The following is a 25,016-nucleotide window of genomic DNA, read 5'->3' as shown; positions in this document are numbered from 1 at the left end:
ATACGTGACGGCACTGAAGTAACTTCAAGCTCAACTGAGTCATGTTTGACCACATCAGCAAAAGCAGGATGTTTTGCTGTTGCACAACAATGCACGGCCAAGTGTCAAGTCAAAAAACCATGGAAGCAATCACAAAACTCAGATGGACAACACTGAAACACCCGCCTTACAGCCCTGACCTGGCTCCATGTGACTATCATCTTCTTAGGAAACTGAAAGACTCTCTTCATGGAACAAGGTTTGAAGATGATGACTCCCTTGCACATGCTGCCAAACAGTGGCTCCAACAGGTTGGTCTAGAATTTTACCGTGTGGGTATACAGGCGCTGGTTCCAAGATGGTGTAAGGTAGTTGAGAGGAATGGAAATTATATGGAGAAATGAAAATATTGTTCCAAGATGATGTATCTACACACTGTAAAACTTTCAAACATGTAGAATAAAAGATGAATTAAAAAAAAAAAAAATAGTGTGCATTTCTTTTGGAGTGACCCTCGTAAGTTGTGATACATTAACAGCGACTGAGTTGTGTAATTATAAAAGCAGAATCTTTTCTTGAGTAAAAGCAACTTCCTAGTTATGTAAGACCCTAACATCAAGATTTTTAAGTGTGTAAAATAAAATATGCAAGTGCTGAAACAGTTCATCATAGCTGTGTCTCTATGACAAAGTATGTTTTGACTCATGTTATGTCTCAGAAGGTTCTATGGGACACAGTGTGTTTGAGTTAATGAATAAATGACGTGAAGAAAGCATACAAAGGTACTACCAATACCTTAAAAAATTAGGGCCAAATTTATTTTAAGCAAATTGTGGTACTCAATATTTCTGAGCACAACCAAAAAAATTAAATGGCGTTATTCACTTGACACAGTCATACATAACTTCATCATAAGCAATAAGTTGTACAGTATAAATGTTTTTAAGATGCAGTTAACAGCAGATCATAGCACAGAAAAATCTTACACTTCCATCTCACTACAGCAGAACCAATTAATAGCTGATAGTATTTCAATGTATGTTAGTTGTAATTTCTATTGAGTATACAATGAGCACTGTTGTTATATTTGTGTAGCACAGTTTCATTCTCAAATATTCTTTATAGGTGAACAGTATGACAGTGGAAGCTCCAGGTCAGAATACCAACAATATAAGGAAAAAGATAGATTGCTACTAAGCAAAAAAAGATGACAAGCACAGCGAAAAGACTGTTACATATTTAGCTTTGGGCCAAAGCCTTCTTCAGAACATGAAACACACACACACACACACACACACACACACACACACATTCATTACACAAGGAAGAACGTCTCATGCAAACATGACCATCATTTCCAGCAGCTTGGACTCGAATGCTTTTTGTAGAATAAAGTTAGTAAGGTCAGTTGATTGGTTGATTGATTTGGGGGAGGGTACCAAACAGTAAAGTCATCAGTCTCATCAGATTAGAGAAGGATGGGGAAGGATGTTCACTGTACCCTTTCAAACAAATCATCCCAGCATTTGTCTGAAGCGATTTAGGTAAATCATGGAAAATCTAAATCAGGATGGCTGGATGTGGGTATCAACTGCTGTTCTCCTGAATGCGAGTCCAGTGTGCTAACCACTGCGGCATCTCGCTTAGTTTAGTAAGATCTTTGAGGAGTAGTGGGTTTGGGGTCTGAAGGACATTGGGAAAAATAGTGTTCAAAGCTGTAAGTTCATGAGCAGGAGGGATGCTGGTGTTTAGGGAAGTGGCATCAACAGTGGTAAGTAGGGATCCAGGAGGTAAAGGAGTAGGAACGGTGGAGAGTTCGTGTTGGTCAGTGGGGGACAACAATCAGCTACAATGGGGCATCCAGGATTGTTAGGGTAGTGGATTCTGGAGAGCACATAGAAGAAAGGTATTCGGCATGTCATTGAGATGAGGAGGGAAATGGATTCAGAGGAGAGGTACTGGGAAGGGTCTAAGCCTTTGAGAATGGACTGGAGGTTATGTTGGAATAAGGGTTAGGATCACTGGCATGATTTATAGGTGGACAAGTCATATAATTGGCAGAGGCCTTCCGCCAGCTAGCCACTGCAATTCATAATGACGTAGTGGAACCTTTGTCTGCAGGTAGGATGATTAAGTCAGGATTTGTTTTGAGGTTGTGTACAGCTATCCCGCTGAAAGTTTGGTGTTCTTAGGAAGGGACCTGGGGAAGGATGGTGAGGCCACGTTGGAGGTAAGGAATTCCTGGAAAGTGACCTGGGTGTGGTTAGGTGGGAGCAGGGGACAATCACCATTAGATGATGATGTAAACTGAGAGAGACAGGGTTCAGTGTTGGGATTAGGTTGGCTTTGGTTGGAGGTATTGGGGGCAAAGAAGTAATTCCATTGCAGAGATCAGAAGGAGATTAGATCTTTGAGAAATACAATGGTTAAATTTAGATGTAGGGCTAAAGGTGAGCCAGGGTTTTGTTGAAAAGATTAACAACAGTGTTCCAGGAATGTTCTAGCTCTGGATTTGGTGGAGTGTAGATAGGTTGTTTGCGGATGTGGCAAGTTGGAAAGCTCAGTTGGGCTGGGTCTGGGAACTATGAGGTGTGGTGAAGAGGAACACTGTGGGTATATAGAGGGTTGTATAGTGGTGCCCCAAGTAGGCAGTAGGATGTCAGCAGTTGGATACCTTATGGAAGTGCTCCTCTAGATGCTGGAAGTAAGGGATTCAATTTCAGAGATGTGATGGATGTAGAGGGATTGCACAGTAGCAGTATCTTGCAGAGGGGGGCACAGGTGGTTCTGGGATGCCAGTGCCATGGAGGCAGTGGTAGGTTTGTTAGTGCCAGTGACTGGCAGAATCTGAAAAGGTGGTCATCATGAGAGGAGGCGTGGTATCCAGAGAAAAGAATTTTTATGGTTATGCCATTGGGGGTGGGGGGATCACATGGTTTAGGTAGCATTTACAGGACGGGATGCAGGACAGGGTTTTAGGCAGGGATAGGGGTAGTTTTCTGGACTGGTGGCAGGGATGGTATAGGGGAAACAGGGATGATGCAGAAATGGGCAAATGGAAGCATTGGTGGTCATGAAGGGAGCTGGATAACAGAAAAGACGTGTAAAAATACATAATGACATGCAAAAACACAGATACATAAAAAATGCACAAATTCATACAAATAAGCACAAATACTTTAAGAACATGAAAACACACAGGAGAAAAGGAACAGATGAGATTTTGGAGTACTTATGAGTTGGGATAAGGGAAGAGGGTGTAAAGGGGGACTGGTTAGGTCAAGGATCACAAGTTTGTGTGATACAGGAAGATGTGGAAAAAAAAAATGCGAAAATATCAAGGATGAGACAGGGCTCAGTAGGAAAAATTATAATTATTGATGGAAGGAATTTGGGGCATAAAATGCTGACTCCATCAACAGTCCACGCAGTTGCGTAACTGTCTGTTGTGAGCAGATAAGATTCTTGATACAGTGTAGCTTGGAAGTCAGAGCATGTGCAGATTGGATGGTGATGAATAAACACAGGAAAGAAGAGAGAGAACAGACACTGAGAAGATTAATGCTTTATAAAATAGTAACTAAACAAAACATCACAAGATTATGGGATGGAAGAAAAGGCATTAAACAAAATCAGACAATGGAAACTCCAGGTTGGAATATCAACAGTATAAGGAAAAAGGTAGATTGCTACTCACCATAAAGATGACATGATAAGTTGCAGACAGGCACAATGAAAAGACTGCTACACACTTAACTTCTGGTGGCCAAAGCCTTCTTAAGAAAAGGAAACACACACACACATTCATTCACACATACAAGCACACCTCATGCACACATAATCACCATCTCTGGCAGCTCGGACCTCTCTACCCTACCCTCACCTGCTTGTCGCACCGTATCTCGCCTGTGTGTCCTTTTCTTGGCCATTTCTCTCACTTTGTATTCTCTACCTTTTCTCATACTCCTTTCACACTGTGTGTTCTATAAATACCCATTCTTCCTAAGCGATTCCCCTGCTATCTCATTCTATCCCGCACCTCTTCCATGTTTCCACTATTCATGTTAGCCAAGATCACTACTTATCCAAGCTCAGCCACTGAGGGTTTTGTCTGAAATTTCAGTTGGTAATAGTCCTGTTACCTACTGTCAACACCACCTCTATTGCTATGTAAATTATCTGCAAAGTGCAGAGTCCACATGCATCACAAATTGTTTAAATTACAACATGTGGCCACAATGACTGCCACTGGACAGGTTAAAATATCTCTGTTTTGTGTTACACTGTGGCAAAAACAGTAGGGGGTAGCATGGTATAACCTTTCTAAATGGGAATATTTGAATTGTAGTCCTAGTACTCAGTAAGTCACACAACAGTAAAAATAGGTCATACAGTACAATGATTTGGCTTCACAACCAAAACTGCACAGCACTAAAAACAAAATAAAGGGCTGTTTTCTTCCATCTGTCATGCCAGTGTGGTGGTATATTGTCAGTCAGTAAATTATTAGTGCTCATAAATACTAGTGCCCAACTTTTTAAGGTTGATTGCTATTTTCTCTCTATTTGTACTTTGCGTGCCAGCAATTTTAGCATCACTTCACAACAATTTCATTAATGCTGCTTTTGCTTTTTTTTAAAAAAAAAAAAAAAAAAAAGAATAAATAAATTCAAATTTGATGTTAAGGTAAAGTGTTCAGACATCTCTTATACTATGTGGTGGCTGTCATTTAACAGTTCCGTTTTGGCAGTCATTGTCTTTACATATTTTGCTTGTTACTTGTTCGTATGCAAGTAGTAGCTGTGTGCGCTTGTGTCTCACTCAGGCAGATGACATGACACGGATCCTCGGAGGGAATCCGGTGCTGCCACACCAGTTCCCTTGGCTGGCTGCCCTCCTGCTGGACGGAGAGCTACAGTGCGGTGCGGTCATCATCTCCCATCGTTGGCTGCTCACTGCAGCTCACTGTGTCACTTTGTGAGTACTCCTCACCAAAAAAATTAAGCTTCACACAAGTAACTTCACTCTAGGATTTGTTGTTCGTTAAAATAAATTATAGCAAGCTCCTGACTATCACAAAATGGATTTTCAGGCTTGTGTATATGTTAATATTTGCCTTGTCATTGGCCGAGAGCATTGCTTTTCACTATAAAGTTTATTTCAAGCAATGCTCACAAAATTATTTAGTGGCCACACCTGGTTTCAGCTGTCTACTTGTTATGAGTATCCCAGACATTTTGATTTGCCAATGGCTGCACCAAAATGTGCTAGGAGTCAACATTTCATTGAAGATATTAGTAGAGGCATTTCTCTAATAGAAGTCCAATATTAGAGGAGGAAAGTTGCTACTCACCATACAGTGGAGATGCTGAGTCACAATAGACACAACAAAAAGATTCACATAATTATAGCTTTCAGCTGTTAAGGCCTTTGCTGCAAAGTTCCATTTGCGTGTGTGTGTGTGTGTGTGTGTGTGTGTGTGTGTGTGTGTGTGTGTGTGTGTGTGTATGTGTGTGTGTGTGTGCAATTGTTACATTCCATCCTGGATTTTCCATTGTCTAATAGAAGTCCGAAAGAAATGTTTACTCCCAGCATATTTTAATGCAACAATCAGCCAACCTATATTTATATGGGCTATTGACAATAAGTATACAGTCAAAACTGGTGTAGTCACTGAATAATTTTGTGAGAATTGCCCAAAAAACAACTTTATGAAGCCATGTATAGTTTGGTGATTTTTGAAAAAATAAAAACCTGACACATTAAATTATAATTAGGTTGAATGCTTTTATTTAGAATAGAAATTTCTGGTTGTGAAGATGTAGATGACCAAAAACATTTGCAACTGGTTAAATAGTGATGCCTGTGAACCAGTATGTGAGCAGCTAACTGATAGTGAGAAAGGTGTGTTCAGTAGGCAAAGAGAGTGAAGATGAGGCACACTGAGGCACTGAAATGCATTGATCTGTTATCAGAGTATGCAGGACAAAATTCACCTGGCTATACTAATGTTTTGATTCTCCAAGAAGTGAGAACTATCACCAGTAGGAATGGGAATGAAAGACAGAGACAGGAAAAAATTAGCCTTTTATTTTTATAAAGTGAACTGAAAGCAAGTTATAAGAAATATAGTGTGTTTTAAGTGTAGTTTTGTAATAAGTTGTCAGTTTTTGGCAAGTATTGCACAAGTAATGCAGTGTGCTTTCAAATGCAATATGTAATGCGCTTTGTAAAGGTAGTAAATACTGATCATATTTTGGATTATCCATGTTGTTTGGTTATCTGTGGCATACTCAGTCTGTATTAACTCAGATATTGGGAGGCTGCTGTAGCTGAAAATTATGTTTGAAAGATCACTTCATTTGTTGTAGTTATGCACATATGAAGAACATTTCAAAACCAAATACTGATATTCTGAATCATTATAATATGTGGATGAGTTATATTCAGTCATTTCTTCACTGTAATCGAATCAAACAATTTCTCATTTTTCTTATGTTCTCTGTTCACTGTAATGATTAGTTGTTATTAATTAAAGTTAAATTATACAAAAATGCATATGCCTAAATAAAGATGGTGCATTCTCTTTGCCTTTGGAGCAAAAATTCAGGGCTAAGTATGCGTGTCTATTATTGATGCACTTTTTGTTTTGTGGTTCCCGTTCAGCTTACTGTTGTGCACAATTGTTGCAGGTACTCCAGCTCACAGCCTCTTCTGGCTAGATTCTCGGTGTACTTGGGCGCACATGACATATCTGCAATCTCCGAGCCTCAGCGTTTACAGATGACACTCCGTCGTGTGGTTTTTCATCCAGGGCATTTGACTATTCTCAGAGACATTGCTCTTCTTGAATTGAAGGAAAGCATCAGTTACTCATCTGTGATCAGGCCAATTTGTTTGCCAAATGCTGAACAATGTGAGTGCATGAATTATCACTAGTCATTACTTTTATCTTACCATAATCAGAGAAGAGTATAAAAAGTAAGTATTAACATTCCTAAAGGCAGTTTTTTCTGATTTATAATCAGTCATCCAAACTATATGACAGAGATTACCAAAGATAAAGCAGTGTTTTGCAGCTTTGCATGTCGACATGATTACAACAAAACTGGTAACCACAGACTATGTACACAGATAGTTCCCAGAGCTCATCTGTGGGACACATGCTATGTAAAGTTGCACAAAACATAAAGAGTGATTCCATCAGTGTTAAGCCTCTGCTTACCCAATCACAAATCTCCTTTCCAATTACATCTGTGGTCCTATCTCCAAATTATGCCTATTCTATACATGTTTCTTCTGCAAAAACCTCTTGCCCCAGTTTTATTATCAACCATTACTTTTGCAACATGCCCCTTCTCAATTTATATACTTTTTTTCCTCTTACGACAACACTGTGTCTCACTTTCTCCACCCGTACCACTCTCCTACACTTAGAGGCTGCTTCTCAGACTGTGTTCATTGTTCTACCCTTTTTGTCCTTGTATTCTGCCTGTGTTGGTTTCCTGCTCTCATATTTACTCTCCCAGTTCCACTAACTGTTGCTGTTGTCTTCTCATACTCATTCTTTCTTGATGTTTGCAGTGTCATCTTTAGCACCCTTCCCCTTCTGTTTTGCTGCTTTCATCTCTCAGAGATAAATTGTCTTTCCTCATGATATCTATTTTTCACTATTGCCCATTCCAAAGAATGTTTCTATCCTAGCTGCTGGGAGTGTTTTACACTTTTACTTTTTTATCGTGATCGTTGGATTCACTTTATCAGTGTTCATTCTCCTGCTCGTCGATTAGTCATGACTTTTTTATTAACATTTGTGTTACACACTTTTGTATCTTTACATGAGTAATGCACTTTCATTATTTATCACCTCTGCCATCATAATTCATGTAGCTTTGGGTGACTGAGGGAAGATTTTGGAGTTTGGGCACCAGGTGGGCCCATAATAACAATCTGATACACAACACTGTAATATTAATGTGGAAAACCTGTAGTATATAGAACTCTGAGACTAAAACTCAAATGCACAGACATAAAACTAACCATATGACTTCAGTGTGTACTATAATTCAAACATTCCCACATCAAAAAATAAATAAACAAAAATTAAAACAGTGGAAAACTCCAGGCAGGAATACCAACGATGTTGGGAAAGACAGACTGCTAGTTACCGTAAAGAAGACATGTCAAGTTGCAGACAGGCACAATTAAAAGATACTCACATATAGATTTTGTCCACAGCCTTCATCACTAAAAGAGAGACAAACACAGAAGCAAGCACACCTCATGCATGGCTGCCAACTCTAGCATCTTGGGCCGAGATGCTGGAGATGGTGGTCATGTCTGGGTGAAGTGTGCTTGCTTGCCTGTGTGTGTGTGTGTGTGTGTGTGTGTGTGTGTGTGTGTGTGCGCGCGCGCGCGCGTGGCCAAAAGCTACATGTGAGTGTCTTTTAATTGTACCTGTCTGCAACTTGACAGTAAGTAGCAATCTACTTTTCCTACATTGTTTGTTGTTGTGGTCTTCAGTCCTGAGACTGGTTTGATGCAGCTCTTCATGCTACTCTATCCTGTGCAAGCTTCTTCATCTCCCAGTACTTACTGCAACCTACATCCTTCTGAATCTGCTTAGTGTATTCATCTCTTGGTCTCCCTCTACGATTTTTACCCTCCACACTGCCCTCCAATGGTAAACTTGTGATCCCCTGACGCCTGAGAACATGTCCTACCAACTGATCCCTTCTTCTAGTCAAGTTGTGCCACAAACTCCTCTTCTCCCCAATTCTATTCAGTACCTCCTCATTAGTTATGTGATCTACCCATCTAATCTTCAGCATTCTTCTGTAGCACCACATTTCGAAAGCTTCTATTCTCTTCTTGTCCAAACTATTTATCGTCCATGTTTCACTTCCATACATGGCTACACTCCATACAAATACTTTCAGAAATGACTTCCTGACATTTAAATATATACTCGAAGTTAACAAATTTCTCTTCTTCAGAAACGCTTTCCTTGCCGTTGCCGGTCTACATTTTATATCCTCTCTACTTTGACCATCATCAGTTATTTTGCTCCCAAAATAGCAAAACTCCTTTACTACTTTAAGTGTCTCACTTCCTAATCTAATTCCCTCAGCATCACCCGACTTAATTTGACTACATTCCATTATCCTCGTTTTGCTTTTGTTGATGTTCATCTTATATCCTCCTTTCAAGACACTGTCCATTCCGTTCAACTGCTCTTCCACGTCCTTTGCTGTCTCTGACAGAATTACAATGTCATAGGCAAACCTCAAAGTTTTTATTTCTTCTCCATGGATTTTAATGCTTACTCCGAACTTTTCTTTTGTTTTCTTTACTGCTTGCTCAATATACAGGTTGAATAACATCGGGGAGAGGCTACAACCCTGTCTCACTCCCTTCCCAACCACTGCTTCCCTTTTGTGCCCCTACATTGTTAATAAACAAAAATGTATATGTAAGACATATAGATAAAAGTACAAAAATAAATCAAGGTTAATAAGCCTAATGTTAATGTTGCCCATAAACTCTGCAAATGGGGTGAATTAGTTACTTTGGAATATATTAAAATCTCAAGAGAGAAGACTGAAGGTCTCTTCTTGTCAATACTTACAAACCCCAAATATTGGTGAAGAGGTAATGTATAGTAAATTTTCATGTGGATAGGCATTTCCTCCAAATGACAGGGGATCGACAGAGAGGCAAATTTAAATATTGTGGAAGGTTACTGAAACACACACACACACACACACACACACACACACACACACACACACACACACATGTGGAACATAGCAATCATTTTTGTCACAATGTTTTGAAATAAAACAGCATGTTAAATAGAAAGACAGTCCCTGTTTGCAAAATGCAGTGTGCAATGGAGCTCAGCTGGACCAAGGCACCGTCAGATCAAAAACCATACTCTGTGTCATTGTCAGCATGTGGTGGACACACAATGCTATTTTTGTCCACATATGACACAAAATAAGACTGTACTGGCTTATGTGATGCCACCTCGCTAAACCATGCACACTTTATCAACTCCATTTTCAATTATTATTTGGGCATTTCTGTCTGATGGATAATCTTTACAAATCTTTACTTTTATGTACAGCTGCAGTTTTATGACATCCTAGCATCACACAAACTATAACTGCTGAAGGTGCCTCACCAGAGTAAGCATAGCTAAAGTAGGATTGGTTTAAGGTCACATGGGATCCATTAGCACCTATGAATTGCGGAGTCCCTATACAGCAACATGTTTTATTTTACTTCATTATGATGTGCAAAGTACCATTTAATGAAATTCAATTATGCTAATGTAAGCCATAAAAATGCTTTATGGTTTGATTTCTAACCATTATTTGACCAACATAATAAACATTAGTCAAGACAATAAAACTGCCCATCACAGCTGACCTTTGTAAGCTCCTTCACACAGCAACAAAAAACCTCTGTTCAGCCAAATAAATAGAAGAATGTTATTTTTGCGCTTCTCTAATAATAAATTTGTTAACCTGTTGAGGTGGCTCTGCAGCACCATTTCAGGAATGTTAAATTATAAAGGCGACTGCTGTTTCTATTCCGCATGCGATCTGTTGGTTACCCTCACTGTTGTGTTCAGGCAGTTACCTCTACTCATCTATGTATTAATGAGTTTGATCACCATTTTAGCCCCAATTGTACAGAAAGAATGTGTATAAACAATCTACATTAGAACTCCATGACAGAGATAAATTTCAACACTAATAACCACTTGTATGTTTAACCACTAGTTATCTAGTCTAAACAGAACACACAGAGGACAGTTATACAAAAGATTGTCACTTTGAAATCTTGTTGCAAACACTCAGAACTGTATTTATGATGTACAGCATATTTTTGTTTGTGCTGGGGCAAACAACAATTTTTGATCATGTAACTTTTTGCTAGACTAACACTGTCATAATATTTAAACATTTTCAGGCTATTCAGTGTGCCTGATGTGTGTTTCTCTCCATCAAAAAACTGAAATAAGATTTTAGACTTTTACGTAGATAGATAATGTATACACTGAAACTAATCAAATGAACATGGTATTCTTACTTTATTTTTGTTACTGGAAGAGAGTTAATCTCTATTCCACATCTTTACCATCATTTGAATTACTGGCAAGCAGGACTGACAGTTACGCCAGGGTGGCAAAATTGTTAGCACATCCGCCTAGCTAGATGAAGACCTAGGATTGAAACCTGGCCCTGGTACAAATTTTCATTCGTCGCTTTAGTTCGCATATATATCTTGCAGAACTGACAGTTGCCCATCATTGCAGGCATTGACTTCTAGACTCTCTCTCAATGCTGATTATATGTTGTTACAGATCACATTCAAAATAAAATTAATTGTATTAAAAACATTAAATTTAGACTTCAGCCTAGAGTAAAATTTCTTAATACTCTCTTGAGGATTAAGCTACAAAGGTTATAAAAGTCACATTGTTGTATTTATCACTGGAAGCTGGAAACCTAATACTGCAACATTTGGTGGCAGGCAATAAACTCACTGGCACACCTGAATGCACCTAAAAGTTTTACATATATCACAATTGGGCTGAAACAAGATATACAAACATATGGTAAAGGCTGAACATGAAATTAGTGAAAGGCAAAATGTACTTATACAGACGGTGGTAATATCACGTATACAAGGTATAAAAGGGTGACGCATTGCCAGAGCTGTCAATTGTACACAATTAATTCATGTGAAAAAGGTTTCTGACATGATTACGGCTGCATGATGGGATTCAGCAGACTCTGAATGTGGAATGGTATTTGGGGCTAGATACACGGAACATTCCATTTTGGCACTTTTTAAGAAATTCAATATTCTCAGATCCACAGTGTCAAAAGCGTGACAAGAATACCAAATTTCAGGTATCATGGACAATTCGGTGGCTGACACCCTTTACTTAATGACCAAGAGCAGAATTGCTTTGCATAGAGTTGTCAGTGCCAACAGAAAAGCAATACTGCAGGATATAACTACAGAAATCAATGTGGACTGCACAATGAACATATCCGTTAGCACAGTGTGGTGAAACCTGGTGTTAATGGGCTATGGCAGCAGACAGCCAACACAGTGCCTTTACTAACGGCAAGACATTGCCTGTAATGTCTCTCCTGGGCTTGTGGCCATATTGATTCGACAATAGACAACTAGAAAACTATGGTCTGGTCAGATGAATCCTGATTTCAGTTGATAAGAACTGAAGGTAGGGTTTGAGCATGGCACAGACCCCATGAAGCCATGAACTCAAATTATCAAGACTGTGTGAGCTGTTGGTGGCTAAATAATAGTGTGGGCTGTGTTTACATGTAATGGACTGGGTTCTGATTGGGTTCTGGTTATGTTCAGCTACTTAGAAACCATTTTCAGCCATTCATTGATTTCATGTTCCTAAACAACAATGGAATTTTTATAGATGACAGCGTGCCATGTCCCTAGGCTACAATTGTTTGCAATTGGTCTGAACAGCATTCTGGACAATTTGAGAAAATGATTTGGCCACTCAGATCACCTGATAAGAATCCTATCAAACATTTATCAGACATAATCAAGATATCAGTTCATGAACAAAATTCTGAAACAGCAACAATTAAGCAATTATGTACCACTATACAGGCAGCATGGCTCAACGTTTCTGCAGAGAACTTCCAACAGCTTGTTGAGTCAATCACATGTGAGTTGCTGCAAAATAAGCTGGGCAAAAGGAGGTCTTATACGATATTAGGAGGTATTCCATGACTTTCATCACCTCACTGTGTTATCACTAACCATAATTCAAACAAATAGATATCAGACTGTTAAAATACTCTGTTTTGCTTAGCAGCCTACATTATTTGGTGTGAGAATATCAACAAACAATTTTTAGACTAGTTAAAGAATGAAAGCACAGAATTTCAGTGGTGACAATTTGCAGTAATGAACAGCAGAGCAATTGTAAAATGTGTAAAATGTGATTTAATAAATTAGAATAGTGACAAATATAGTCTTCAAACATTGTAAAATATACATAATTTTATGTCAATGGCCTATTATTTCTTGAGCTTTATAAATACCATACACACATGCAATGCTAAATAGAATTATAATTTGCAATTTTAACCTGCTAGTGTTTAATTTTCCAGCACTATGACACAAATGGTGTCCTATTCTTATGCAGTAATTAATTTCTATTCCAAGGATTCTGTAGAATCTTCATAAGTGCACATTACTGCTGTCAACACTATTCTTTGGTTCCTTATGTGCAGTTCTTCAAACAGTAGACAACATTTGTTACAGTTGAAGCTCTAGAAGAGGCAGGCACCCTGTCAGAGGTGCTGGGCTGGGGAGAGGTGGGAAACAGCCAAGTGTCAGCGCTGCCGCTGCTGGCCCCAGTGCAAGTGGTGGGCCGTTCCATCTGCCAGCGTGCCTGGGCTGCACTTGGGGTCACGCTCCCACCCTATACCCTGTGCTCTGGCTCGCAATCTGCTGGCACTTGCAATGTGAGTCTGTGTGTACAAATGTCGCAATATTTGTGCAAAAATGTTGTTTCTGCAATTAGACATTTCAAAGAACATTACAGAAAAACTTCAGATATACTTCAGGATGAAAAGCACATTGACTAATAGTTGACCATTATAACTGCTGTTGTACATGTGAGTAAAAAGCATGCTGTCTCCAATTTTGTCACTTTGAGTTAGTCATTACTTCTTGTAGATGAGAAAGAGATATGTCAGGGACAAAGTATACCATGTCCTGGGGTGTATATTTTGTTGGGTTGGCAGAAGAGCCAACACCGTGTTACTAGAGGAGGCCGAAATGCACGCTCTTTAGCTCACGCAGGCTGGCATGAGGAGGGAAGAACTATGCTGACGTGAGGTCTGGAACATGAAAAGGAATTAGAATTCAGAAAGCGGACGTAATTAGTTTCATACTTAACTTTAATCCATTAATGATGAACGTCGCTCTTGACGGTACATGATTCACAATATCAATAGTAACTGAATATGGTGCCTTGCTAGGTTGTAGCAAATGACACAGCTGAAGGCTATGCTAAACTTTCATCTCGGCAAATGAGAGCATATGTAGTCAGTGAACCATTTCTAGCAAAGTCGGCTGTACAACTGGGGCGACTGCTGGGGAGTCTCTCTAGACCTGCCGTGTGGCGGCGCTCGGTCTGCAATCACTGATAGTGGTGACACGCGGGTCCGACATATACTAATGGACCACAGCCGATTTAAAGACTGCCACCTAGCAACTGTGGTGTCTGGCGGTGACACCACATTCCTCCCCCACAAATCGGCATACGGATGTGGTATAAAGCTTCCGACCGCTGTGGGGAGTACCCCATGTTGACATATGCGATGAGGTGGGAAGCCTAACAACAGGAGAGGCTGTGCCACCCTCACCCCGCCATTCGGACCGTGGGGACCTAGGGAATGCCTGCAAACCTACTCCAGGGTGCATACCAACATGCAGTGTATGCGCCTGTAAAGAGATAGGAGGAGCCGAAGGGTTGACCTCCATCGGGCCGGGGCACCCGACGGGCGAAGATGACATATGGTCCGGAGCGGGCAAGAGTTCCATGTTGGAGAACAACTGGTCACGGGGAGCGATCAGCGGCGGGTGACCCAGGGGGGCGCCCGGCGGCTGAAGTGACGCGTCCACTGCGGGCGTCGCCGGAGGGAGAACCGGCGGTGGCGGCGGCGCGTCGCCATGGGGCAAAATGGAAGGCAGCGTCAGTAACACCTGGGGCTGAGGTGAGCCAGTAGATCCCCGGGGCGCTGACCGGACGGCACCGTCGCTGAAAGCAGACAGGGAGCGGCAGATCCCGTGCGATGACAGAGGCGCAGCTGTTTGAGATGCCAGGGCACCTCATCAGAGGCCCCCAAAACCAGATACATAGCGCGTCCGAGGCAGCGAAGGATGCACCCTTCGAGCCAACGCCGTGAACCTCGATAGTGGCGGTAGTAGACAACATGGCCTGGGGCAAAAGCAGGTGTCTGCCGCTGCACAGGAACCTGATGCGGCGGATGTAGCAAAGACATCAAGGTTCGATGATGGCAACCGTGGAGCAACTCAGCCGGCGAGCGACCATCTCGGGGCTGAGTGCGATACGAGGACAAAAAGAGCAATAACGCGTCCTCCCAAGAATGCGACTCTTTCATCTTCAACATCTCTGACTTGAAAGTCCTGACCAATCGTTCAGCGACACCGTTTGACTGTGGCGAAAATAGCGCGGATGTCAGATGTTGAATACCATTGGCCTTGCAGAATAACTGAAATTCTGCGGACATGAATTGTGGGCCATTGTCGGAAACAATTGTCTGTGGAAGACCTTCAATGCAAAAGACAGTAGATAATGCTTGGATGGTGGCAGATGATGTCGTGGAAGACAGCCGGACAACAAAAGGAAAATTACTGAATGAATCTATCACAACCAACCATCGAGCATTCCAGAATGGACCAGCAAAATCTATGTGTAAGCGTTGCCAAGGGAAAGTGGCTTTTGGCCATGCAAAGAATTTCCGCGGTGGTGCTGATTGTTGTTCGGCACACACCATGCAAGAAGAGCACATATTCGTAATCGCAGCATCGATTCCGAACCAAGTACAGTGCTGACGAGCAATTTGTTTCGTTCTCACTATACCCCAATGTCCTTGGTGGAGAAGTTTTAAGACAGAGGACTGTAACGAACGTGGGACCACGACCCTGGACTGATCATTATCAGAACGCAAAAGCAAAACACCACATCAAACAAAAAGTCTCTCCTTGTGAGCAAAAAATCAGCGAACCAACGGGTGCCCGATCCGTGACTTTGACAAGGGCCATTGCATAGCAACAAAATGAAGAACGGTAGCAAGGACAGGGTCGGCAGTTGTGGCTGTAGCTACACGACGAAAATCAATTGGAAACGATTCAAACGTCATTGGTTGCCAAATCAATCAACATGCAAGCAAGTTCGGAGGAATCGAATGCCCTATCCTCAGCAACAGGCAAACGGGACAACGCATCAGTGTTTCCGTGCTTAGCAGTGGACTGATACAAGATATCGTAGTGGTACTTCGAGAGGAAAATAGACTAGCGAATGAATTTCCACACTGTAAGTGGAGGTACAGGCTTGTTCGGATGAAAAAGCAATGTCAAAGGTTTGTGGTCTGCGATTATGGTAAAGTGACGACCATACAAGAAGTCATGAAGCTTTGTAACACCAAATACGAGAGCCAATGCTTCTTTCTCAATATGTGAATAATTTCTTTGCGCAGACTAGATCAATTTGGACGCAAAGGCAATAGGGCGATCGTGCGAGCCATCTTTGTGTGCAAGCACAGCACCGATCCCGAAATCCGATGCATCCACCATCAACAAATGGGGCTTCTGGGGATCGAATGGCATAAGGCAAGTATTGGAAAGCAAAGCCGATTTCAACTGGCGAAAGGCGCATTTGCATTCCGTCGTCCAGACGAACGGAACACCTTTACGGTGTAAGCGATGAAGCAGAGCTGAAATGGAAGAGGCATGCAGTACATATCTATGATAATAGTTGATTTTTCCCAGCACACTCTGTAGCTGCTTGAAATTCTGCGGTGAAGGCAAGTCTTGTATGGCACAGAGGTGCGTGGGACTGGGATGTATGCCTTGGGCATGGAGTACATGGCCCAGGTATGGCAAGTCACGAGCAAAAAACACACATTTGTCCTTCCATAAGCGAAGACCATTTTGTCGCAAGACCTGAAATAATGTTCTGAGATTGGCTAAATGTTCTTCTTCCGTCTTTCCGGAGATCACAATATCGTCCAGATAGTTGGCTGCAGTAGGGACCAACGCACAAACAGTTTGTAGATATTGCTGAAACAATGCAGGGGCGGATGCACACCTGAATAGCAGTCGTTTGAATTGATACAAACCAAGATGCATGTTAACCACCAAAACGCACTGGGATTCTTCGTCCACTGGTATTTGCAAGTACGCATCTCCTAGGTCCAACTTCGAAAAATATTTGCCCGAGCACAGTTTTCCAAAAAGATCTTCCAGGCGGGGTAAAAGAAAAGTTGCAAACACTAGTTGTGGATTCTCTGTCGCTTTGAAGTCCACACAAATTCTCAATTTTCCCGAAGATTTGGCAAAATTACTAAGGGTGATGCCCAGAGAGAAGCCTGCACACGTTCAATTACACCTTGTGATTCCAAATCGTGTAATGTTTTTGCGACCTCTTCACGCAATGCATGGGGAACATTGCGCACTCTGAAAAATTTTGGTTGCGCGTTTACTTTCAGTTCCAAATGTGCTTTATAGTTCTTAGCGCAACCAAGGTCCAGTGCAAAAATGTCTGCAAATTCTTCACATAGACAAGAAACACTGTCTGGAGGCACAGTCTGGTTCACTGATAGGACCTGATTTACTATAGACAAGTTAAACAACTGAAATAAATGGAAACCAAACAAGTTCACTGCAGAAGAAGAATGAAGGACGTAAAATGACACAAGTTTTGTTTGTCCTTTGTATGTTGCAGGAAGGCTGCACTGTCCTAACACAGGGATCTCTTGACCTGAATAGCTAGTTAACTTAACATTTGCGGCACACAACGGAGGTGTGCCCAGCAGTTTGTAAGTGTCTTGATTGATCAGTGAAACTGCAGCTCCGGTATCAAGCTGGAATGGTATCACTTTGCCATTAATGTCCAAGTCGACAAAAATTTTATTGTCCTGCTGACAACGAGAGCGACTGTCTCGTGCAACATGAACTGACACTGGTACAAAATCACTTACGACTTGACGGGAGTTCCGGCGATGTCGACTATTTGTGGGACGAACACAGTCACTGAAAGATAGAGAGGCACTGGGTGAAGTGGAATGAACGACATGAATTTCCAGAAGCGAAGTTTCGTGAGCCTGAGTATCCTTGGTGCGATTCCGATTCTGGCACGAAGCAAAGGGCCTGGAATGGTTTGGAGACTCCGCTCAGCTTTTTCTGGCAAACACTCTGAACATGCCCTTTTTTATTACAGTAAAAGCAAACAGCTTGGTGTGACGGGCAATTCTCACGCGAATGTTTAGTAGCGCACTGCGGGCATGATTTGAGCACTGCATTTGCTTGCCGGCGTGGCACACGTGGCTGAGAGCCTGACGGCAGTGGCGCGGCCGGGCACGAGGACTGTTTACTGATCCGTGCAGCTCGCCCGGCAGGCTGGTTAACCTGACACACAGCTGACGAGGTTTCAAATGATTCCTAAGCAAAATCAAGTATGTGTCCTGCCGATCCAATATGTCCATCACCTGTTGAAGGGAGGGATTGACTAGTTTCAAAATATGTTCCCTTATACGAACATCAGAAACGTTCTGTGCAATTGCATCACGTACCATAGTATCTGAATAAGGGAGTCCACATTGACACTCAAAAGCACAATCCCTAGCAAGGCCTTGCAGGGTTGCAACCCACTCCCGATTAGTCTGACCTGCCGTACATTTTGTACGAAAGAAGGTATATCGTTTCGCAACTACATTGACTGATTTCTTCGTAGGACAGAGTTGCTACGTTGTGTCGGGGAAATAATTTGACTATCACACGGTAGGTTTGCACACTGACGGACGACAAAAGAAAAGGCTGCCACTCGTTACCTTGAATTCTGTAGGAGGCAAGATGGAATCCAAATTGGCGTGACCACTCCGTCCAGCTTTCCAGTGCAGCATCAAAAGGTCTGAAAGTTAGTGCAACGGCGTGTTGTTGTGTGAGCGGTGGAGCGGCAGCTGCCGCATCATTTTGCATTGCACGTTGACCCTGGACGAGCTGTCCAAGGGCATCCAGTAATGCCTGCGTCTGCTGATTCTGTAAGCGATAAAATTTGGACAGTACATCTGGAGATTGTGGCGAAGCCATTCCACAAGTAACTCAGGGCAGTTTAGATAAGAACACCGTTTTGACTCGTCGCCAATGTTGGGTTTGCAGAAGAGCCAATACCATGTTACTAGAGGAGGCTGAAGTGCACACTTTTTAGCTCACGCAGGCTGGCGTGAGGAGGGAAAAACTATACTGACGTGAGGTCTGGAACATGAAAAGGAATTAGAATTCAGAAAGCGGACGTAATTAGTTTCATACTTAACTTTAATCCATTAATGATGAACGTCTCTCTTGATGGTACATGATTCACAATATCAATATCAATAGTAACTGAATATGGCGCCTTGCTAGGTCATAGCAAATGACATAGCTGAAGGCTATGCTAAACTTTCGTCTCGGCAAATGAGAGCGAATGTAGTCAGTAAACCATTGCTAGCAAAGTCAGCTGTACAACTGGGGTGAGTGCTAGGGAGTCTCTCTAGACCTGCCGTGTGGCGGCGCTCGGTCTGCAATCACTGATAGTGGCGACATGCGGGTCCGACGTATACTAACGGACCGCGGCCGATTTAAAGGCTACCACCTAGCAAGTGTGGTTTCTGGCGGTGACACCACATATTTCCCCAACAATTTATCAGTTTACTGATCCAGTTGAATGTTTACTGATCCAGTGTTTTAATATGGCTTCTTCTTTTCTTTGTGTCCAGTTAATGGTTGCTTGGTGGCACAAGTAAATTTTAAATAACTTTTCACAACTCCACCAAATTTGATTTTCCAAGTTTATGTACATTTATTATCACAGACCTTGGCTGATGATGAACAGTTTTATACAGTAAATTTCACAGATCTGTAAACCTACAAAGACTACAATGAGTCTATATTGCACACTAACAAGTGGCAGTATGGCACTGGTACATATTCAATAAATGTCCATTTGAAAATATACACAAGTGTCTACATGCATTGGACTGCGTTTTACAGCTGCTTGGCATGGATTGAGTTATGTATCAATGACTACAAACATTATTTAAAGAAAGCTGTATGTGGAAGTTTACATAATGAATGTTAGATGCAAACTGACTGTGGCTTTGTGCACAGCACCTATTAAAGACACGCATAGGACAGTTATTGCAAAATGTTAAAATATACAGTTATTACATTTTCAATATAAACAGAAAAGAAACTTCTCTCTGTCCAAACAGGCCTTGGAAGGCCCAACAGTACTGACCAACAGCCATGTCATCCTCAGTCTATTGGCGTCACTGGACACAGGTGTGGAGGAGCACCTGGTCAGCACACTGCTCTCCCAACCATTGTCTGTTTTCATGTCCAGAGTCACTGCTTCTCAATCAAGTAGCTTCTTAGTTGGTCTCACAAAGGCTGAATACACCTCAGTTGATAACAGCACTTGGTAGATCTGAACAGTCACCTATCCAAGTGGAAACCCAGCCCAAAAGTGCTTAACAACGGTGATCAAGGCAACTGGCTAAACAATAAAAGAGATGGCTGATAATTAATAAATACATAGGGTTTTTGACCATTATAGGTATCGATGGAAGGTGTGAGTAGAGGAAAATGAAACAAGAAAATAATCCTAATAAACAAAGGTCCAGAAAGCAATGGTTTTCCTGATACGACATATGTACAAGTGCAGTCATGACATTATTACAGCACTGTTAATATCTACAGCTAAATTTATGATGTAGCTTCATTTCTGGCACATTGCTGTCAGTTATTTGAGTACATTACTTTCCTTTGTTGAAGCAAAGAGTGAACTCGAAGCAACCAATCACAGATCGAGTTTTGAGCAGTGCCAGCAATATGTGGGCAGTGAAGCTGTTGCATAAACATGGCCTTAAGATCCAGGTACTTGTTTCTGGCCCAACAAACACATTCAAATGAAGAAACGGCAGTTTTCCACAGCCCACTAGGCGAATACCAGGCTGTTCCCCACATCCCATCTCAGTTACACCACTTGCAGACATTTGAAACACGTTCACATTATTTCATGGTTTAATCTAGATGCAAAGCTGGAGTACACTGATCACTGATTCCATCCCGGGGGGTGGGGGGTGGCAGCAGGAAGGGCATCCGGCCACCCCTTTCAATTAACCATGCCAAATCCGTTGTAACCATGCCGACCCTGCGCAGACTGCGGGACAAAGTACTAGTGGAAGAAGTAGAACATTGAGGGGTATTCATCCCTTTCTTAAAATAACCTGATAGAACATCTGTGAGTCAATATTGCTCATAATATGGAGCAATGAATGATAATCAGAAGCTAAGAAGATGCTTCAACAAGCACCTGGCATGGAGCTGTCTGAGGATACTGTACCCCGAACTAGTATCTTTGAATTTAAAGATGAACATTTAGAAAAGCTGAACGAAGCAAGAATGGCACATAAAAACTGAATCTGCTGTTACGTATATTCCTACTTCTCTTCTCTTAAGACAGATATGGATAAATTTGAACAGAAGCAGGAAGAATGGTTAGCTAACATCTGGTCTTAAAGTATCAAATAGTAAAGAGAGACAAATTCCATTTGATATGAAGCATTAATAATTAGCAAGGAGAGGTCCCCAGTGGTGTGATCGACATTTTGAAATTATCTATGTGGTGATGCAGGTTAACGTCCCAGGTACCACACCTTGCAGCCATTCATCCTGGTGGGCCTCTCATCTGAATAATTGGCCAAAAAAGTTTTCAGAATTTCACATAATATGCTATAGCTTTAAAAAGTATTGTACTACAGATTGATTGCATAGTTTAATGGTTATACTGCAAGAGGTTGTGGTGTTTTGAATTTTTTTATTTTTAAATCTTTATCATAATTACTTTGAGCATTATTTTTATTCATTTAACTGGGCTAAATGTATTTTTTTAATTATATCTACACCTTTGTCACGTTATGTTACTCACGAAATTAACTTTTTCAGTTACTCTCATTGTTTGTTCCTATACTATTTTTCCACTTGGAATCTTTGTACATGTGTTTTTAATTATTTCTGCATGTTAAAATTATTTTAATTTCTTCCATTTTATCATCATATATTATCATCCATTTGTTGCATTCACTATTTTTATGCCTCATTTTGCTTGGATTTTGTATTCTCCTTATAGGCCCCTTTTTCATTTAGATCATGATCTGTTATTTTGTCCATAGTGCAGTAAGAATTTGTGTGTTAAATATTTGAGTGAGAATCACTGTTCAAGAAAATTTACATATTTTAACGAAAATTACATTTATGACACCACTGCCCTCTCAGTATAAATAGATTATTTTGTCCTTTGTTTTTTAACTAGTAGATTGGCATTTTCAAATGTTTAAATATTAAGGCAGGTAAAAAGCACTATTATATTTACAGGAAGAAAAAATGAGAGCAGTTGAAAAAGTTAGTATGTTGACTGAAATGATGTGACAAGGGAATAGAAATAATAAAAATTACATTTAAAGCAATTAATTGAATAAAATAATAATGAAGGTCATTTTGATAAAGATCTACAAATAAAATATTCAAAGCACTTAATGATGTTCAAGCACACAAACCCTAAATATGAGGCCTATACTGCAACCACTACACAACTGATCTGTATAACATTTTTTTTTAAAGCTGTAGAGCATCACACATCATTCCAATCTTTTTTTCCGATTACTCACAAACGAGGTTGCAGAGTCTGATACCTGGAACCTCAGCCTACAATACCATATAGATGGCTTCAAAAATTTGATCCTATCTTGTAAGAACAGAGGCTATATCACAAACTAATCTTAATTTTCCAAAAATAGTGCTTTAGAAATTAGTGAGGACATATTAACCAAACAAATATTCCAATATTTTTTGGAAACAGAAGCAAATAACATCTTGCATCACAATACTAAAAAAAATCTAGAAAAATGGTATTTGGAAATCATATACAGAAACCCTTTCAAAAATAAAATGCAAAATTTACAAGCATACATGTACATTAAAAATAAGATATAAGGTGTAGTTTGTTGGAAGAAAGAAAGTGACAACACAGAGAAAAGATAAGCAACTGTTGGAAACTGTGGAAGTACTAGAAAAAGAAACTGAATCTCACCTTTCTATGCAACACATTTTCAGGCAAGGATGTAATGTACAGCCTTACTGCAGCACAGCTAAGAAGTTTTCTCAAGACTGAGCCTGCAGTAGTTGTGTTGCCAGCCTTGTCTGGACTGACCACAGCTTAATTCATTGAATCACTCCAGCATGATGTACTCCACAGAAGTTAATAAAATAGAACTGGATTTTCATTAAGCAGGAAACAAAAAGAGAAAAAATATGGAATTCTGTTCCCTGCACTGACCACAGCTTAATTCACTGAATCACTCCAGCATGATGTACTCCACAGAAGTTAGTAAAATAGAACTGGATATTCATTAAGCAGGAACAAAAAAAGAAAAAGATATGAAATTCTGTCTCCTGAAAGTATTACTACGACAAATGGGAATAATTTTAAATCACTGGCCTCCAAATTAAACCATGTGCCAAGCATTTATCACTTAATAAAGGATTTTAAACCTAACTGTACAACTACTGCAGATTTGGTATTCCTAAAGCCCATTTAGGGTTTCTTCCAAAGAAATAATTAAAGAAGACTGCTGCATTAAACTCTGAGATAAATTTTTAGCCAAAGTTACCTTGATAGACTAGCACCACTGGAAGAAATGATGTTGAGGAGAAATGGATTTTCCATGTTGTATCCAACTGTTTCCAGAAAGAATGTTTTGAAACATCCTTTCAGATTAAAATGGTGTGGCAGACTGAGACTCAAACCAAAAAACTTCCTTTTCATGGGTAATGGTGTCATTGACTGATCTATAAAGGCTGCGGGTAAGCCATTTCTTCACAATATCCTTTCTTTCATGGGTGCTAGTCCAGCATGGTGTGCAGGAGGGCTATTGAGAAGTTTAGAAAACAGGGGAAAGTATTTTTAGAGATGAAGTTATGAGGGCATGCTATAAGTTAAATTTGGATACAATAGTAGGAAAAAACAACCCACCCACAAGTCACAGTTCTGATTTCAAATGTGTGTCTCATACAAAGTTTTAATCTAATAGGAAACCTCAAACAGTGCATACTCAACTGCAGTGTGATAGATTTAACTGTCAGTTGTAGTTTGCTTATGATTGTTCTTAGTAAGTACTTAAACAGAAAAATGCAAATATAAATGGAAAAATAGTTATCTGCAGATTTTCATGTCACAAGTTACTTCCTAATCTATCATTTTTTAATGATCCGCATTATATATTTCTTGATCAGGGAGACAGTGGAGGAGCCCTGATGGTTCAGGATGTTGACGGACTTTATTATGCCACAGGCATAATCAGTTTTGGAGCTCCAAAATGTGGCACTCCTGGTATCCCAGATGTCCACACTCGCATTGTCTCCTACTTGAATTGGATTTCTTTGGTCACCAGCGGTGGTGGTGCCTGGAATTACTCATAAATGGTGATGTAATTTTATCTTATGGTTGTGAAAATTAGTTAAAACACTTATGAAATACACTCTGTAGTAAACTGCAAACATAAATTGACACCTGGTACAGAGATTGTATGAAACATCAAAACATGCACTCACAAGACTCTACTTGTAACACATTTGTTATTCTTTGATTATCTTAGTCAATAGTGCTCGTGAAACATGAGGAAATAAAAAGCAGAAACAATGGCCTTAAGACACAGAAACAATGGCCTTAAAACAAAAAAAGGTGACAGTGTACCTTTTATAAAGCTATATTTCATTCCACAATTCATTTCTCTGTGGCTGAATGCACAGCACATATTTAACTGTTTGTCCTAAACTTTTTAGTGGGTGCTGTTAGTCAGCTTGTAGTAGGTGAACATACAGAATTTGAGTAGATATGTAATAGGCAGTGTAAGAGATTAATTTACACAGCAACTGTTAAACATCCAATTGTTTTCCAGGATGGAGAAAACAAATGCTTCAAACTAACATGTGAAGTTACTGAAGCATAATCAATATTAATGCGATGAAGAACTTATTCCCATTTCATTCTTAACTGAGTTAGCAATTACATATACTTACATATGTGGTATAGCCAGTAACCTCAAATACTGATGGTAGGCAAGGAAAGAAATTGTTACCATTTTTTCTGCAAAGAGACTGCATAATATCAGTTCTTT

The 25,016-nt window shown here is 40.5% G+C and overlaps 1 protein-coding gene across 1 annotated transcript in view; it reads left to right on the top strand.

Annotated features, from left to right (window-relative positions):
* LOC126252125 (transmembrane protease serine 11D-like) overlaps nucleotides 1–24,318 on the top strand; it is a 48,890-nt gene extending 24,572 nt beyond the window's left edge. Inside the window, exons 4-7 of the mRNA XM_049952991.1 lie at nucleotides 4,805–4,956; nucleotides 6,672–6,895; nucleotides 13,315–13,517; nucleotides 24,133–24,318. Coding sequence (XP_049808948.1) covers nucleotides 4,805–4,956; nucleotides 6,672–6,895; nucleotides 13,315–13,517; nucleotides 24,133–24,318 — 765 coding nt within the window. The remainder of the gene's footprint in view (nucleotides 1–4,804; nucleotides 4,957–6,671; nucleotides 6,896–13,314; nucleotides 13,518–24,132) is intronic.
* Nucleotides 24,319–25,016: the final 698 nt, after the last annotated feature.

The sequence above is a fragment of the Schistocerca nitens genome, chromosome 4 (assembly GCF_023898315.1).
Source record: "Schistocerca nitens isolate TAMUIC-IGC-003100 chromosome 4, iqSchNite1.1, whole genome shotgun sequence".
Taxonomy (NCBI): Eukaryota; Metazoa; Arthropoda; class Insecta; order Orthoptera; family Acrididae; genus Schistocerca; species Schistocerca nitens.
Note: the sequence above shows the minus strand (reverse complement) of the source record. Positions and strands in the feature narration are given on the sequence as shown.